Source organism: Acipenser ruthenus, chromosome 7 (genome assembly GCF_902713425.1).
Source record: "Acipenser ruthenus chromosome 7, fAciRut3.2 maternal haplotype, whole genome shotgun sequence".
Lineage (NCBI taxonomy): Eukaryota > Metazoa > Chordata > Actinopteri > Acipenseriformes > Acipenseridae > Acipenser > Acipenser ruthenus.
Genome location: NC_081195.1, coordinates 354,652 through 371,451, shown reverse-complemented (window position 1 = coordinate 371,451; position 16,800 = coordinate 354,652). Strand labels below are relative to the sequence as shown.

The 16,800-nt window shown below is 44.2% G+C and overlaps 2 protein-coding genes across 2 annotated transcripts; one reads left to right on the top strand and one right to left on the bottom strand.

The window, feature by feature from the left end:
• Positions 1-1,814: 1,814 nt before the first annotated feature.
• Positions 1,815-7,787, bottom strand: LOC117416087 (ADP-ribosylation factor-like protein 3). Its single transcript, XM_034027133.3, has 6 exons — positions 7,642-7,787; positions 4,844-4,987; positions 3,833-3,949; positions 3,649-3,699; positions 3,171-3,356; positions 1,815-2,525 (listed from the first exon to the last, which is right to left on the bottom strand). Exons 1-6 carry the CDS (start codon positions 7,642-7,644, stop codon positions 2,478-2,480), a joined length of 549 nt encoding a protein of 182 aa, XP_033883024.2. The 5' UTR covers positions 7,645-7,787; the 3' UTR covers positions 1,815-2,477.
• Positions 7,788-8,504: 717 nt separating this feature from the next.
• Positions 8,505-16,760, top strand: sfxn2 (sideroflexin 2). The gene is made up of 12 exons (XM_034024895.3): positions 8,505-8,637; positions 9,581-9,745; positions 10,755-10,925; positions 12,108-12,206; positions 12,291-12,366; positions 12,640-12,725; positions 13,134-13,194; positions 13,852-13,918; positions 14,306-14,355; positions 14,745-14,794; positions 15,899-15,946; positions 16,191-16,760. The coding sequence occupies exons 2-12, from the start codon at positions 9,591-9,593 to the stop codon at positions 16,288-16,290; spliced, it is 963 nt and encodes a 320-aa protein (XP_033880786.2). The 5' UTR covers positions 8,505-8,637; positions 9,581-9,590; the 3' UTR covers positions 16,291-16,760.
• The last annotated feature ends 40 nt before the right edge of the window (positions 16,761-16,800 follow it).

The following is a 16,800-nucleotide window of genomic DNA, read 5'->3' as shown; positions in this document are numbered from 1 at the left end:
AACAGTTTCATAGTTTAGTTTTTGTTATGTTCTTGAACAGTTTCATAGTTTAGTTTTTGTTATGTTCTTGAACAGTTTCATAGTTTAGTTTTTGTTATGTTCTTGAAGTTTCATAGTTTAGTTTTTGTTATGTTCTTGAACAGTTTCATAGTTTAGTTTTTGTTGTTCTTGAACAGTTTCATAGTTTAGTTTTTGTTATGTTCTTGAACAGTTTCATAGTTTAGTTTTTATGTTCTTGAACAGTTTCACAGTTTCTATCTTCTTGAATTAATAGTGTAGTTTCTGGATCGACACACCAGAGACTGAAGTATTCCACTTGTTTCCAGATGGTTGTTACAGCACTAGGCCTGCACCATATGCATTGCCCTCTCGCCAATGCGACTCACACATTCTTCCTGGAAATGGTTCATTCTCTTGGCATGCGTTGGAGGCATTCTTGGATCATTGCTCTCTTTTATAGACAAAGATACCAGTTGTATCACATTAGCATTACTCAGTGAGGAATGAGCAAATTAACTGCACTGGGTAACCAAGTGACGTGCAAAATAAGCAGAAAAAACCTGCCTACAGAATGCCACCCTGTCAGTCCCTTCAGAACAATGTGTCGTGCAAGACACAGACAGTGACCGTGACTGCAGAAAACACACCACACCAGAACAATGCAGTCCAAACGCACATTTAAAAACAGACGTGTTATATACTGATAAAGGTTCAGGGGGGGGAAGGGCGCAGTCACATTGATTGTAAGGTTGTCAGACAGATTTCTGCAAAGCACAGGTCGTTTTATATACTGCTTCTCTAAAAAAAAAAAAAAAAAAAAACATAATTTACACCCTTCTAAAGTGTTCTGAAATTATTTCGTTTTTCAGAAGACAGAGTGCAGACCAGTGATGAAAACCAAGAAACTTGTTCTTACAAATCAGAGATCAGCCACCGACTCCAGCCCACATAATACTAGAAACAAGAACTAATTCCACCTTGCACAGGGTGTACCTTTCAAAAGAATGACATGTAAAGAAAAACAAACACAATTATTTTTAAAAGTGTCAGAGCTACAATAAGTAGGGAGGGTTGGGGAGAAATGTAGCCGTGCTTTTTTTTGTTATACAGTCTAAACAATCTTACTGTCCCAGAAGTGTAACATGAACAGAAGTGTATGGTGTTGTGGAATCCCCTGCATGGTCCCGCAGAAAGACCAGGTTCTGTTAAAGATCAATCCGTGATCTGTCCCCAATTTCACGTCCTGGAACACTGCAGACTGTCTTGGACCTCATGTGGTCAGAAAAAAGGAGGACTGTGAGATTCCCTTAGTGTATAGCTGCTGCTGCTGTTATAGCTGTGTGAAGGTCGAGATTCTCTTAGTGTGTGGCTGTGTGAAGGTTGAGATTCTCTTAGTGTGTAGCTGTGTGATGATGGTTGAGATTCTGTTAGTGTGTAGCTGTGTGATGATGGTTGAGATTCTATTAGTGTGTAGCTGTGTGATGATGGTTGAGATTCTCTTAGTGTGTAGCTTTGTGATGATGGTTGAGATTCTCTTAGTGTGTAGCTTTGTGATGGTTGAGATTCTCTTAGTGTGTAGCTGTGTGAAGGCTGAGATTCTCTTAGTGTGTAGCTGTGTGATGATGGTTGAGATTCTCTTAGTGTGTAGCTGTGTGATGGTTGAGATTCTCTTAGTGTGTAGCTGTGTGATGATGGATGAGATTCTCTTAGTGTGTAGCTGTGTGATGGTTGAGATTCTCTTAGTGTGTAGCTGTGTGATGATGGTTGAGATTCTCTTAGTGTGTAGCTTTGTGATGGTTGAGATTCTCTTAGTGTGTAGCTGTGTGATGATGGTTGAGATTCTCTTAGTGTGTAGCTGTGTGATGGTTGAGATTCTCTTAGTGTGTAGCTGTGTGATGATGGTTGAGATTCTCTTAGTGTGTAGCTGTGTGATGATGGTTGAGATTCTCTTAGTGTGTAGCTGTGTGGTGATGGTTGAGATTCTCTTAGTGTGTAGCTGTGTGGTGATGGTTGAGATTCTCTTAGTGTGTAGCTGTGTGATGATGGTTGAGATTCTCTTAGTGTGTAGCTGTGTGGTGATGGTTGAGATTCTCTTAGTGTGTAGCTGTGTGGTGATGGTTGAGATTCTCTTAGTGTGTAGCTGTGTGATGATGGTTGAGATTCTCTTAGTGTGTAGCTGTGTGATGGTTGAGATTCTCTTAGTGTGTAGCTGTGTGATGATGGTTGAGATTCTCTTAGTGTGTAGCTGTGTGATGGTTGAGATTCTCTTAGTGTGTAGCTGTGTGATGATGGTTGAGATTCTCTTAGTGTGTAGCTGTGTGGTGATGGTTGAGATTCTCTTAGTGTGTAGTAGATGCTGCTGTTGTAGCTGTGTGATGATGGTTGTGGTCGAGTTCAGTGAATGAAGTTAGTCTTCCCACTGGTCCAGCTGTTTAACCTCTTCTAGTCCGCTTTTCTTTTGAAATACATGAACAGTTCTACTTTTTCTTTGCGTTCACATTTTTGCAGACCCAATTCATGCCATCCTAGAAACAAAACAAACAACAAGAAGACATGTGAAAATGATTATGTGTAAAAGTATTTGTCTCATCCCCCATGTACCCTATTTTGCTAAGAGTATACAGTCTGTAATTCAAATCACAGGCCGGATGCTGCAGGCAAGCGTCATCTTTAGCAATGAGTGGTGCAGCTTGCAGACAATGCCTTGGATTGCAGGGACCCTAACCCCAACCCCCAACCCCAAACCCCAAACCCCAAACATCAGAAACAGGGTTGGGGTAAATTCCTGTTTAAAATTATATCCAATTTAAATTCCTTTGAAGGAATAGGAATTGCTATTTTAGGGAATAGTAACTGTTGCGATTGTTCAACTGCTTTCATTTGAAGCCAGTTTAATTCACTGAGTCACTTCACTCAAGTAATTTGTTTCCACTGTTAGTAGCTAATTTGAACAGAATTCTGCTAATTGCAATTTTGATCAATGTGAATGTGAATTGGGGATTGGAATTGGAATTGACAAACAGAAATTGTCTGTAAACAATTCCCACTCCAAACACCGTCACATGTGCTCACTGTCTGTCTAGCTGATGAAGCCAGGGCCAGTTCCTCACACGTCTAACATGGGAGGAGTCACAGCAATGGGAACGGCCCGATACAGATGGGCTGCATACCTGCACGCCTTCCCCGGTCAGCGCAGAGCACGACTGGATCTGCCAGATGCGGTCGCGGATGGTGTGCAGATTGAGGCCCTCTGCAATCTCAGAGGCGGGCGCCGCAGTCAGCAGGTCCTGCTTGTTGGCGAAGATGAGGACAGGAACACCGCTGAGCTTCTCCTCATCCAGCAGCTCTGCTAGCTCCTGACAGGGGGGTCACAGGGGACGCTTTCGTCAGCTTACAAAATGAACATCTCGTTTTGCAAGACCATCCTTTTACATGTGACTGTTTTACTGGGATTGTTGATTTGCATGTTGAGGGCTAGTACCTTTGAATTCCATAATTAACAGTCCAAAAAGAGACTATTTCAGCTGTAAGCTCCCCCAAAGCAGCCAGCCCCTGGCGCTGCATATCTTAGGAGCCAAGTTCACCAACCCCAAGCCCGACAAGCAATTCCGAGCAGTACAAAATAAATAAATACATAAAACAGTTCACCTGTCCAGTTTCTTCAAACCTCTTCCTGTCCGTGCTGTCAATAACATAAATCTGAAAGAAAAACCAATGGTTAATTCAGAAACGTTACATTTGCCCCTCTATCGCCAGTGAACAGGTAAACTTTACATGCACAGCTACTGCTACGGAATGTAACCCTTCAGGTTCACATTTCTCCAGCACTTACCAGCACGTCTGTGTTTTCAAAGTAATTTCTCCAGTACGGTCTGATCTTTCTCTGCCCCCCGATGTCCCAGACATTCAGTTTGAAACCCTGAGACTGGACACTCTTAATGTTAAATCCCTAAAAACAAGAGAGGGGCAGTGAAACAACAAAACCTGCGTTTCTGCTGGGTTAGGGGTAGGGTTCAGGTCAGTAGTGTTCTAGGGGCAGGGGTTAGGGGTAGGGTTCAGTTCAGTAGTGTTCTAGGGGCAGGGTTAGGGGTAGGGTTCAGTTCAGTAGTGTTCTAGGGGCAGGGGTTAGGGTTCAGTTCTCTAGGGGTTAGGGGTAGGGTTTGGTTCAGTAGTGTTCTAGGGGTAGGGTTAGGGGTAGGGTTCAGTTCTCTAGGGGTTAGGGGTAGGGTTCAGTTCAGTAGTGTTCTAGGGGCAGGGTTAGGGGTAGGGTTCAGTTCAGTAGTGTTCTAGGGGCAGGGGTTAGGGTTCAGTTCTCTAGGGGTTAGGGGTAGGGTTTGGTTCAGTAGTGTTCTAGGGGTAGGGTTAGGGGTAGGGTTCAGTTCTCTAGGGGTTAGGGCTAGGGTTCAGTTCAGTAGTGTTCTAGGGGCAGGGTTAGGGTTAGGGTTCAGTTCTCTAGGGGTTAGGGGTAGGGTTCAGTTCAGTAGTGTTCTAGGGGTAGGGTTAGGGTTCAGTTCTCTAGGGGTTAGGGGTAGGGTTTGGTTCAGTAGTGTTCTAGGGGTAGGGTTAGGGTTAGGGTTCAGTTCTCTAGGGGTTAGGGTTAGGGTTCAGTTCAGTAGTGTTCTAGAGGTAGGGTTAGGATTCAGTTCAGTTCTCTAGGGGTAGGGGTTAGGGGTTAGGGTTGCTACAAACCATACAATTGGCTACATGAAATTCCACATGCTCTTAGGCAAGATGATTCTTCTTGCATAAAACTAAACAACCAACTAAGGGTGTGAACAATGGAACAGGCCGGATGATGAGAGGACTGAAGGGTATTTCTTGTTCATGCAGTCTCTTTGTGTACCTGTGTAGGAGTGATGTGACTGATGTCCTCGGATGCCAGCTGTTTGAGGAGTGTTGTTTTTCCTGCATTGTCCAGCCCCAGGAGAAGGATCCGCACTTCCTGATCAGGAGCACTCTTCAGCTTGCGCAGGATCGATAGCAAACCCTGAAAACAAAACAACAAAAATCAGCCGTGCTCGATTACTGTTTGAGAATATTTCTGTGATTAAAGAAAAGGGGCAATTCACAAGCTTATGACTGGATGGCATAAATACCTGAGCTCAGCAGACAGTACAGGCCTGTATCTGGTTTATTAAAAGCAACCCTGCAACATACATTTCTGTGTAATGATGTTTGTTTTTTAATACCAGACTGGGTAAAACAAATTCAAACAATGTGGACGTTTTGAAAGGAAATGAAAACAGGGCATAGTACCATGTAAAAAGTGGCTGCATCCTTTTCAGCTTGCACAGTATGTTGCATGCAGGCTCTTGTGCCCGACACAGAAAGGCATTAGCAGATTGTAGAAGCTAACAGATCTCCGTGTGTCACTGCCATATGGTGTGTGCAGCGTTGAATCTGTATTCTGTGATACACAGGGCAGCATTTATAACACTGTCCTGGGGCTTACCCCAACTGCTACAACGTGTCTGTCAGTAATGCTGCTGTACAGTAAACAAGCCCTGGGTTGTGATGTGCAATCTGTTACCTGCCTGCTGCACGATTGCAGCCTCTGGCTCTTTCATAAGAAAGATAAGCAAGTCATAAAATATACATAGCCAAGCCTGATTGGTGAATCGGCTGTGTTGCCGTCTAGCAGCGATAACAAGAGTTACCTTTCCTAGATCGCTATACCATTAACAGTGTACTGTATAATCTACTGCTTGCTACATGAATATGTAAAGGGATCCTTCACACCTGAAGCTCTCTCAATCCCTTCCTGTATGCGTGTTGATTGGACCTCTATGTATTTACCTGTGTACAGAATGTATGGTATGTGAGGTGCATGCCACTATCATCCAGGGACCAGCTTCATAAGGCATTGCTGCCTCTATCATCCAGGGACCAGCTTCACAAGGCACTGCTGCCTATATCATCCAGGGACCAGCTTCACAAGGCACTGCTGCCTATATCATCCAGGGACCAGCTTCACAAGGCACTGCTGCCTCTATCATCCAGGGACCAGCTTCACAAGGCACTGCTGCCTCTATCATCCAGGGACCAGCTTCACAAGGCACTGCTGCCTCTATCATCCAGGGACCAGCTTCACAAGGCACTGCTGCCTCTATCATCCAGGGACCAGCTTCACAAGGCACTGCTGCCTCTATCATCCAGGGACCAGCTTCACAAGGCACTGCTGCCTCTATCATCCAGGGACCAGCTTCACAAGGCACTGCTGCCTCTATCATCCAGGGACCAGCTTCACAAGGCACTGCTGCCTCTATCATCCAGGGACCAGCTTCACAAGGCACTGCTGCCTCTATCATCCAGGGACCAGCTTCACAAGGCACTGCTGCCTCTATCATCCAGGGACCAGCTTCACAAGGCACTGCTGCCTCTATCATCCAGGGACCAGCTTCACAAGGCACTGCTGCCTCTATCATCCAGGGACCAGCTTCACAAGGCACTGCTGCCTCTATCATCCAGGGACCAGCTTCATAAGGCACTGCTGCCTCTATCATCCAGGGACCAGCTTCACAAGGCACTGCTGCCTCTATCATCCAGGGACCAGCTTCACAAGGCACTGCTGCCTCTATCATCCAGGGACCAGCTTCACAAGGCACTGCTGCCTCTATCATCCAGGGACCAGCTTCACAAGGCACTGCTGCCTCTTAACACACTGAGTGCTAGCTAGCAACATACGTCACTGTTAACTGTTTCACAAAACAATATTTCAAGCTAGAACGATAAAGTTGAGCTGATATCCACTCAGCAGGTCTATATGATTAACGTATAAATGCCACGTTTGTTTTCGTATTATTATTATTATGGAAGTGAATGGGGTTTAGCAGACTGTTATCTGGAGCTGCTTTGTGAATCCAGCCCCAGGGGCCCCTGTGAAGGAGGTGCTGTCTCAGAGGGGTTCATTACAGAAAGACACATTTAAACAGAAGAATCCATCAACACTGGGATCCTCATTACAGATGGTTATTCCACACACACACACACCTGGCAGCGAACAGAAGCGATGTGTGGCAGTGTTTACAGTCATGCATGTGTACAGCCATGCAGGCTTTGAGCAGCTAATGCAGGAGGAACATACAATGCACGTGCGCATCAGCAGTACACACGGGTTCTAGTAATATCGCTGGTGTCGTTTTATATTATATTGAGCACCAAAACAAATGCAAGATCAATATTGCAGTACAAGGCACAGTTTATTTGCTCATGAAATTAATCTGCTTGCTTGCTGGTGCACTCAGCCTAGCAGATATAACGCTCTATACTGCGTGCATAAACTACGAGAGAACCTGGAACAAAAACACAAAACAAAACAAAACCCCCCTGTGTAAAAACGTTTCAATGTATGCTTGCTCTATCGAGCTGTGATTATCTCTCGTAAAGTTATTATTATTAATGTTTACCCATCATGGCTTCCCCAGGCAACCCTTTTTTTTTTTTTTAAATCAAGCTAGATACCGATTGAACGTGAGCTTCTGCTGTTGCAAAAAAACTAAAGATAATACATTCACTAACTAGGAGCCCTGGCTGCCGGTGGATTTAACACGGTGCATCGCTGTTCTTTACACTAGTGTGATGCATTGCGGCGCAAATGTTAAATTATTGCTGGACTCTTAATTAATAAACAAATGAACTCACCATCCTTTCGCTTTCCTCTCTCTGCGACGCAGCCAGGGGTTACTAAGCAAGGTGGTGACGTAGTGCACAAAGAGTTTTTTTTTTTTTTTTGCCGAGAAGGAAATCGAGTTGAAAAGCGCATGTTTCAGTGACGTTGTCAGCCCTCTGGTGATAGTTGTCATGTGACCTGTTTTTCGTTAGTTTAAAATGCCGGGGTCAGACAGGACCCAGAATCTGAAGTTCGTTTCGATTATATCAGTGCAATGGGGAAATGTGTAAATACATAGAAAACGCATCTTACCCATAATGCGTTTACAGAAACAGTCGCCTTAATCACTTTGAATGTCTTTTCAGGGGGAATACAGTACTTACAATGTTACAACAGTACAGTAGATGGGAGATGAAACAAACTACCCTTTATTTAAAGTGTATCTCTGCAATATGCTATTTGTAAAAAAAAAGGGGGTTATCTGCTTTGTTGGGTAATATGAAGTTCATAATAACATTATATCAATGGCGTTGATGTTTAGTTCTTGTTGTTTTGAGTAGGCGAATTATTACACATACATTTCTCACAAAACACCTCTGTCGTGTAACAACATGTTGCCAGTTCTTTCAAATGACATACAAAAGCACCAAACTAGGTCTGCAGATTCATTTTTGGACTGAACACCGCAACTGAAACACGCTCATGCATAAAGAGCTAAAGGGTGCGTTCACGAGATCATTCTGCGCAGAATCCGAACAATTTAGGCAATGGGTCCGGAGATCTGAGTCTGCGCAGAACGATCTCGAGCATGCACACAAACACAATGCCTGTTCTTGGTATTTCCGTCGCGTCATACAGCGAGGGGCGGGGCTACGATGCAAATTTGGGGAGCTGCCCCTTGCTTTCCATTGGTCAGGTGAGTGCCACGTGGGAACTGAAATCGATCTACTTTGTAACTGTGGCACTATTTTCTTTTCCTACAGACACAGAGGAAGCGATAGTGATTCTAATCAGTGGGCTACAGTACGGTATGTTGTTTATACATTATTGAAATTGCTGAAGGCTGCATTGAAGAGTTTAATAAAACCCAAACGCAATAATGGAAACTGAGGTGCCGTGAGCAGTGCCCCGCCACCAGGAGCAGGTTCTTGTAGGTGGTTGACTGCTTGCTGCCTGTGCTACTTAGAGACGATACTGTATGTAGTTGTGTTAATCTCAGAGATTCTGAGATCCACAAGAAATTGTTATTGTTATAAATGGGGTACAAAAAGACCCCCAAATTCACCTTTCATAAAACCATGTAAATGCAAGCGAAATGCAGGTTTCTGGCTCATAGATGAACGTGGTTTTTTTAAGGTTGCTCTTCAAGCCTGTTCTATTAATAATAGTTTGTTGAAATAAGAAAAAGTTGAGCCTCGCTCATGTACAGGTTTAACATATGCTGCTGTTTGATCTGCGTTGTTATCTGCACAGGGATTAATGTTTAACCTGGTGGGAGAAAATGAACCAGACATCAGCGGTGTGCTTGCAGCACAAAACCTTCGAATCCAGATATTCATCTCAAACTAGACACAGCTCTCTGTAATTGAAACAGCTTCAGTCTGACCAATTAGATTCAGGGCCACAATGATCTATATATATATATATATATATATATATATATATATATATATATATATATATATATAGGGGTTTTTTCAGGCAGGTCAGGGATGGGAATAAGACTCGCATTGCATAGCAGTTTGATCCATTCCTGGTTTTACTATGAGTTTAATAAGGCACATCTGAGCTTCTCACCTATATACTGTGGCTGATCAAGATCATAGTAAAACCTGGAATGGGTGAAGATGCTGTGCAGTAGGAGTCTTATTGCCATCCCTGGGGATGATGCAACACTTGCTGAGGGGTAAGCCTGTTCCTTAGCCAATCCCAGTGCCAGATTCTGAACCTCTGTTTTCTCTGCCTAACCAGGACCGGCGGAATGGACGTGAGTAAGTTTGACATTGACGCCCCTCGCTGGGACCAGTCTACCTTCATGGGGCGTCTCAGACACTTCTTCAACATCACTGACCCACGCACTGCGCTGCTGTCGGATTCAGAGCTCGACCAGGCCAAGAGGCTTGTGGGAAGCTGCAGGTGTGCACTTTGTCTCTCTCTCTCTGTCTGTCTGTCTGTCTCTCTCTCACACTCTCTCTGTCTCTCTCTCTGTCTGTCTCTCCCTCTCTCTCTCTGTCTGTCTGTCTCTCCCTCTCTCTCTCCCTCTCTCTCACACGCTCTCTCTCAGTCTCTCTCGCTGTCTCTCAGGATGAATTAAATTGTCCTGCACTGCATGTAGTTCCCTTCTTGGAGTGTGTCACTATTAAAATCGGCAGGTGCCAGCAATGCATCCCGATGTTAAAACTGCTCAGCGCTGAACCCCTTCCCAGGAGTGTCTGTATTTCTTTCAGCAGGTAACCAATGAAATAAAGACAGTAGCAGCACGTTCGGCAGTAATAAGGGTGAGCAGTTCAGAGCGGATTTAGCAGGGGTTTGATTGCTCACGTTACTGGCACCTGACCATGACAGTACCATATTTCAGCAAGGCATGCAAACCCCTGCTCTCCCTTTATAATATTACTTCCAGTGGTGTCTAGTAATGAGTTCTCAGGTTAGAGCAGCGCTTCTCAACCCTGGTCCTCGGGGACCCCGTGTCTTTTGGCTTTCATTCCAACTGAGCTCTCAATCACTTAACTAAACCCTTCATTGAACTAACAAGTAGCTTCATTTGGCCTTTTTAATTGTTCTCCTAAAAGGTTTGCAGATTTCAAGTTAATTCTAACATGTCATAGTTAAGCTGAAATCGCCTAACTGTTTGAGAGCAGAAAACAATTAAAAAGACCTAATTAAGCTAATTATTTGTTCAATGAAGGGTTTAGTTAAAATTGAGAGCTCAGTTGGAATGAAAACAAGAAGACACAGGGGTCCCCGAGGACCAGGGTTGGGAAGCCCTGGGTTAGAGTGTAACTCAGCGCTAGTGTCTGCACAGAGTCCTACTGGCAAGAGCTAATACTGTGTCACTGTGCTGGAACTGGGCTAAAGGCAGATCTCTACTTCCCTGGAAGCTGACCGAGCCCCACTGTGTTGCTGCTGTGTTTCTGCCCCTCAGAGCAGGCAGTGTGCCTCCAGGCACCACTGAGGAGCAGCTGCACTACGCAAAGAAGCTGTACGACTCTGCCTTCCACCCGGATACCGGCGAGCGCATGAATCTCATCGGCAGAATGTCCTTCCAAGTCCCCGGGGGTATGGCCATCACCGGCTTCATGCTGCAGTTCTACAGGCGAGTCCCCCGGTGTTTCATTCATCTTCCAATGCAAAGAGACACACTAATCAAGGTCACGGCCAATTGAAAATCAACTCCTGCTTTTCAATTCCAGTTCCTTCGAAGGAATTGGAATTCTTTTTTTAGAGGCATAATAATTGTTGTGATTGTTTCACTGTGTTCATTTGAAGCCAGTTTAATTGACAGTCACTTCATTTTAAGTACGCCTCCATGCAAGCAGCTTTTCTGTGTATATTACCGTACGGCTGAAATAAATTAAAGACATGCCAGACTACGGAAGAGTGCTCCGCCCCTCCTGTTTTGTCAGATACAGTAAGGGTTCAGCAGACTCCGCCCTCCTGTTTTGTCAGATACAGTAAGGGTTCAGCAGACTCAGCCCTCCTGTTTTGTCAGATACAGTAAGGGTTCAGCAGACTCCGTCCCTCCTGTTTTGTCAGATACAGTAAGGGTTCAGCAGACTCAGCCCTCCTGTTTTGTCAGATACAGTAAGGGTTCAGCAGATTCCGCCCTCCTGTTTTGTCAGATACAGTAAGGGTTCAGCAGACTCCGCCCTCCTGTTTTGTCAGATACAGTAAGGGATCAGCAGACTCCACCCCTCCTGTTTTGTCAGATACAGTAAGGGATCAGCAGACTCCGTCCCTCCTGTTTTGTCAGATACAGTAAGGGTTCAGCAGACTCAGCCCTCCTGTTTTGTCAGATACAGTAAGGGTTCAGCAGACTCAGCCCTCCTGTTTTGTCAGATACAGTAAGGGATCAGCAGACTCAGCCCTCCTGTTTTGTCAGATACAGTAAGGGATCAGCAGACTCCGTCCCTCCTGTTTTGTCAGATACAGTAAGGGTTCAGCAGACTCAGCCCTCCTGTTTTGTCAGATACAGTAAGGGTTCAGCAGACTCAGCCCTCCTGTTTTGTCAGATACAGTAAGGGTTCAGCAGACTCAGCCCTCCTGTTTTGTCAGATACAGTAAGGGTTCAGCAGACTCCGCCCTCCTGTTTTGTCAGATACAGTAAGGGTTCAGCAGACTCCGCCCTCCTGTTTTGTCAGATACAGTAAGGGTTCAGCAGACTCCGCCCTCCTGTTTTGTCAGATACAGTAAGGGTTCCGCAGACTCAGCCCTCCTGTTTTGTCAGATACAGTAAGGGTTCAGCAGACTCAGCCTCTCTCTCCTCCTATCTGTCTAGAACGGTGCCAGCAGTGGTTTTCTGGCAGTGGGTCAACCAGTCGTTTAACGCCTTGGTGAATTACACCAATAGAAACGCAGCGTCGCCCATCACACCAAAGTAAGTAGACTCATCATACCAAATGAACGATCTTCCTTTCTATGTGTCTGTGTAGACTAATGCCTCCCTGTGTCTCTCTCTTAGGCAGATTGGAGTGGCCTATGTGACTGCCACCACCACTGCCCTGGCTACAGCTGTGGGGCTGAACCTTTACACCAAGGCAAGCCAGTCCAGTCCAGTGCAGGCTGTCCCTACACACAAATACACCCAATCGCTGGCCTGTCAGAGATGCCAGAGACCAAGGATGTCAACTAATGGGTTTCATTCCGAGTTACAGTGACTCCCAACAGGGTCTCCACTTAACCCAGGGGCATCGCTCAAAGACTCCAGTTTCAGCCAGCACGGTTTTTACTGCATGCTTAACCTGCACTTCAATGTATTGCAGATGTAACTCATTCCCCTTCTTATCTATACTGTGTTTGTGTCTCTGCAGAAAGCACCTCCTTTAGTAGCCCGCTGGGTTCCGTTTGCTGCCGTGGCAACGGCTAACTGTGTGAACATTCCCATGATGCGACAGCAGTAAGTAGGGTTGTTCTGGGCTTCCAGTGAAGGGCGTGGCAATCTAGAATCAGTGCAGCTGCAATCATTAAAGACGAGACTTTGAGGCCACTCTGTCTCTAGTGACTTGACTTTCAAAAAAACATTAAACTGCAGTGAGCAGCAATATGCACAATGTTTTAATAAGATGCCTGCAGCTTTAGGACTTCAATGTCCTTCAGTTAACCGTTCAGAATAACAAAATGATTAGAAATGACAAGCTGAGATGCACATTGATAAGAGGGCAGTGAAAAGGTAGTCCAGCAGCAGGGTTTTAAAAACTACTACATTAAGACAGGCCTTCCACATTCCCCTTTGAAGACAGTGATACAGAGTTCTCATCTGGAGATTATTCTCAGCCCTTCTGCATGTCTCCTTCTCTCCACCCAGAGAGATACTCAATGGCATCGCGGTTGTGGATGAAAACGACAACAAGTTAGGCTACTCCCGGGTAAGTATGAGAATGAATCTGCACAGGTGTCACTCCTGATTAAGAGAATGAATCTGCACAGGTGTCACTCCTGATTAAGAGAATGAATCTGCACAGGTGTCACTCCTGATTAAGAGAATGAATCTGCACAGGTGTCACTCCTGATTAAGAGAATGAATCTGCACAGGTGTCACGCCTGATTAAGAGAATGAATCTGCACAGGTGTCACTCCTGATTAAGAGAATGAATCTGCACAGGTGTCACGCCTGATTAAGAGAATGAATCTGCACAGGTGTCACGCCTGATTAAGAGAATGAATCTGCACAGGTGTCACTTCTGTCTCCTGAGCTCTTTCTGCTGTTAACTCTTTAAACTGCTAACGGCAAAATAACATCATTTGAGTTTGGGTTAGGTGTGCAGTTGTGCTTACAGGTTTATAGTATGCCCTGGTATTAATACACCCTGTACTGTTTTTCAACATGCCCTGGTATTAATACACCCTGTACTGTTTTTCAACATGCCCTGGTATTAATACACCCTGTACTGTTTTTCAACATGCCCTGGTATTAATACACCCTGTACTGTTTTTCAACATGCCCTGGTATTAATACACCCCGTACTGTTGTTCTTGCTGTGCTCCCATTGTTTCTCTCTCTTCTTCTCCACTGTTTTGGTTAGAGAGCTGCAGTGAAGGGGATCACGCAGGTTGTAGTCTCTCGGATCACCATGGCAGCCCCAGGAATGAGTGAGTATCAAACAGAAGAGGATTAGTCATTGAATGAGCTGGAGCAGACAGTAAAGGCAGGCAGGCAGGCAAGCAGAGCACAGTGCTCAGTAGTTCTGCTAACAGAATCCGTGACCCATGCCTGGTCTCCAGCAGGAAAGCTCAGAGATGTACAGTATGCCTAATTTCCTGCCTCATTTAGTACAGCAACATGATACCATCTTTAAGCAGTTTGTGTCCAAAAAACCTCCCAAGAAATGTTTGCTTCATTAATCAAAACAGAACAATATGTTTAAAATGCAGAAAAAAACCAAACCCCAAAGTAAAGCAGATTTATACTCTTGAAATGGATACAGCTGAATACATTTCTGGTGCTGTTCTCAAACTCCAAGCGATTTGTCTTTGCAGTTGTTTTGCCCATTTTAATGCAGAGGATTGAGAAATACCAATTTATGCAGGTAGGTGTCATTTCTTTTTTTTAAGCCCTACAGCCAGATGAAGAGCCCTGAGAATGAGGGTGGAGTGTGTTGCAGGCTTGCATCGCAGACAGCCGGAGGAAGCTGTGCAGTGGGCAGCAGCCTTTTATCCTAGACTGTGGGACTTCCAGTGAGGGTGGGGGTGTGCTGAACAGCAGAGCACATTAGAATGAGTGACAGGTGGAATCGCATGGAGTTGTTTATAGCAGACAGAAGGAGGTTGTTTGTGAAATATGATAGAATGTGTTGGAGCAGAGAGTACAGTTTGTGTGTCAACATCATTATTAAAATCATTGTGGATATGTTCAGTCCCGTTATTGCTATACACTACCTGCTTTGGGGAATAAGAATGCTATTCCCTCTTTTTACAGAGAATTAAGTTTCTCCATGGACCCCTGCAAGTGATGATGGTGGGGGTTTTGTAAGTATAAGTTATTATACTATTTTATATAGAGTATTTATATAGATTATATTTATATACAGTTTAACCTTAAAGAATTTGACAAAGTGCAAAATGTGATGCATGTGACTATTACAGGAACCCAGTAATTACACATTAACATGTGTGCTGTTTGAAACCTCATGAACCCAGTAATTACACATTAACACGTGTGCTGTTTGAAACCTCATGAACCCAGTAATTACACATTAACACGTGTGCTGTTTGAAACCTCATGAACCCAGTAATTACACATTAACACGTGTGCTGTTTGAAACCTCATGAACCCAGTAATTACACATTAACACGTGTGCTGTTTGAAACCTCATGAACCCAGTAATTACACATTAACACGTGTGCTGTTTGAAACCTCATGAACCCAGTAATTACACATTAACACGTGTGCTGTTTGAAACCTCATGAACCCAGTAATTACACATTAACACGTGTGCTGTTTGAAACCTCATGAACCCAGTAATTACACATTAACACGTGTGCTGTTTGAAACCTCATGAACCCAGTAATTACACATTAACATGTGTGCTGTTTGAAACCTCATGAACCCAGTAATTTCACGTGTGCTGTTTGAAACCTCATGAACCCAGTAATTTCACGTGTGCTGTCTGAAACCTCATGAACCCAGTAATTTCACATTAACATGTGTGCTGTTTGAAACCTCATGAACCCAGTAATTTCACGTGTGCTGTCTGAAACCTCATGAACCCAGTAATTTCACGTGTGCTGTTTGAAACCTCATGAACCCAGTAATTACACATTAACATGTGTGCTGTTTGAAACCTCATGAACCCAGTAATTTCACATTAACATGTGTGCTGTTTGAAACCTCATGAACCCAGTAATTACACATTAACATGTGTGTTGTTTGAAATCTCGTTTCCCTTAGATGTTTTTATATGCATTCTGAACGGTTCAGAGTTCTGTTGAACTGTAATAATTTCTCAGTCTCAGAATCCAGCTTGCATTACCTGTGTCTGTAGAATCCTAGTTACCGGGTCCTTTCAATTCTGCTGGCCTGCGCGTATTTATACTAATGCTATTGCATCCATTTCTCCCTGTCGTTCACAGCTTGATCTACATGGTTCCTGCTGCCTGCTCTCTGTTCCCACAGAGATGGTAAGTAACAGGTTGCTTCTTATAGCATACAGCAGGCAGCTGCAGTTTAAACCTGTACCCTCAGAAATTAATCAACTTTCCTTATAGGTAAGGCTGTATTTTTTTTTTTTTCATTGCTGTGTAATACGTAGTTCCCTGTGAAAATTCCCATCACTTTAAATACAGCAAGCGATTTCCTTATTGCCACTCTACCTGTTACAGGTTAACGCCACACTTGATTTTGAATGTATTTCTTTATCCCTAGCTCCATGGCTGTCTCGTACCTGGAGCCGGGACTGAGAGACTCCATCAGAGCCCGCTTTGGGGAGGGTGTCGGATATGTTTACTTCAATAAGGGGCTGTGACCAGGCTGTGCTCTGAGACCTGGGACCAGGCTGTACCTGCTTTTTATTTTGTTTTAATGGCTCTGAAGAGACAGGTGGAGGTGCTGATTGAACAAGGACTGTTTTGGGAGGCTGGATTGCTCATTGAGATCTGCATTTTACCTCAAGCTCACTGTGCCTTGAAGAGTGAGGCCTCTGAATCTTCTCCATGCCTGGAGTTCGAAGTTCTCAGCTCTTCTGCCCTTGAGGTGTCTCACCAGTTAAACCTGCAAAGACCACACGATGCCTAGTTGCCAATCAGCAACTCCACTGGGGCCTAGACTCCCACTGGAGTTCCTGTTTGGCAATCCAATGTTACAATAAATCAGTATTCATACATAGCAAGATCGACCGACTTAACCATTTTTTTTGTTTGTTTGTTTTAAACAAAATGAATAATTGTTAAGTTGCTGAAAACAAATAAAATATAAAGGTTTGGAAAAATAAACAAATTAGAATGAAAAATTGTTTATTTATACAGGGTGTATATAT

Coding starts and splice junctions, on each gene's coding strand:
- LOC117416087 (XM_034027133.3), bottom strand. Junction 3,700..3,832: donor TTGAAAACACAGACGTGCTG/GTAAGTGCTGGA, acceptor TTTTTCTTTCAG/ATTTATGTTATTGACAGCAC. Junction 3,357..3,648: donor GGTTTGAAGAAACTGGACAG/GTGAACTGTTTT, acceptor CCCCCCTGTCAG/GAGCTAGCAGAGCTGCTGGA.
- sfxn2 (XM_034024895.3), top strand. CDS start 9,591: ATGGACGTGAGTAAGTTTGACATTGACGCCCCTCGCTGGGACCAGTCT. Junction 9,746..10,754: donor AGGCTTGTGGGAAGCTGCAG/GTGTGCACTTTG, acceptor TCTGCCCCTCAG/AGCAGGCAGTGTGCCTCCAG. Junction 14,795..15,898: donor GTGATGATGGTGGGGGTTTT/GTAAGTATAAGT, acceptor TGTCGTTCACAG/CTTGATCTACATGGTTCCTG.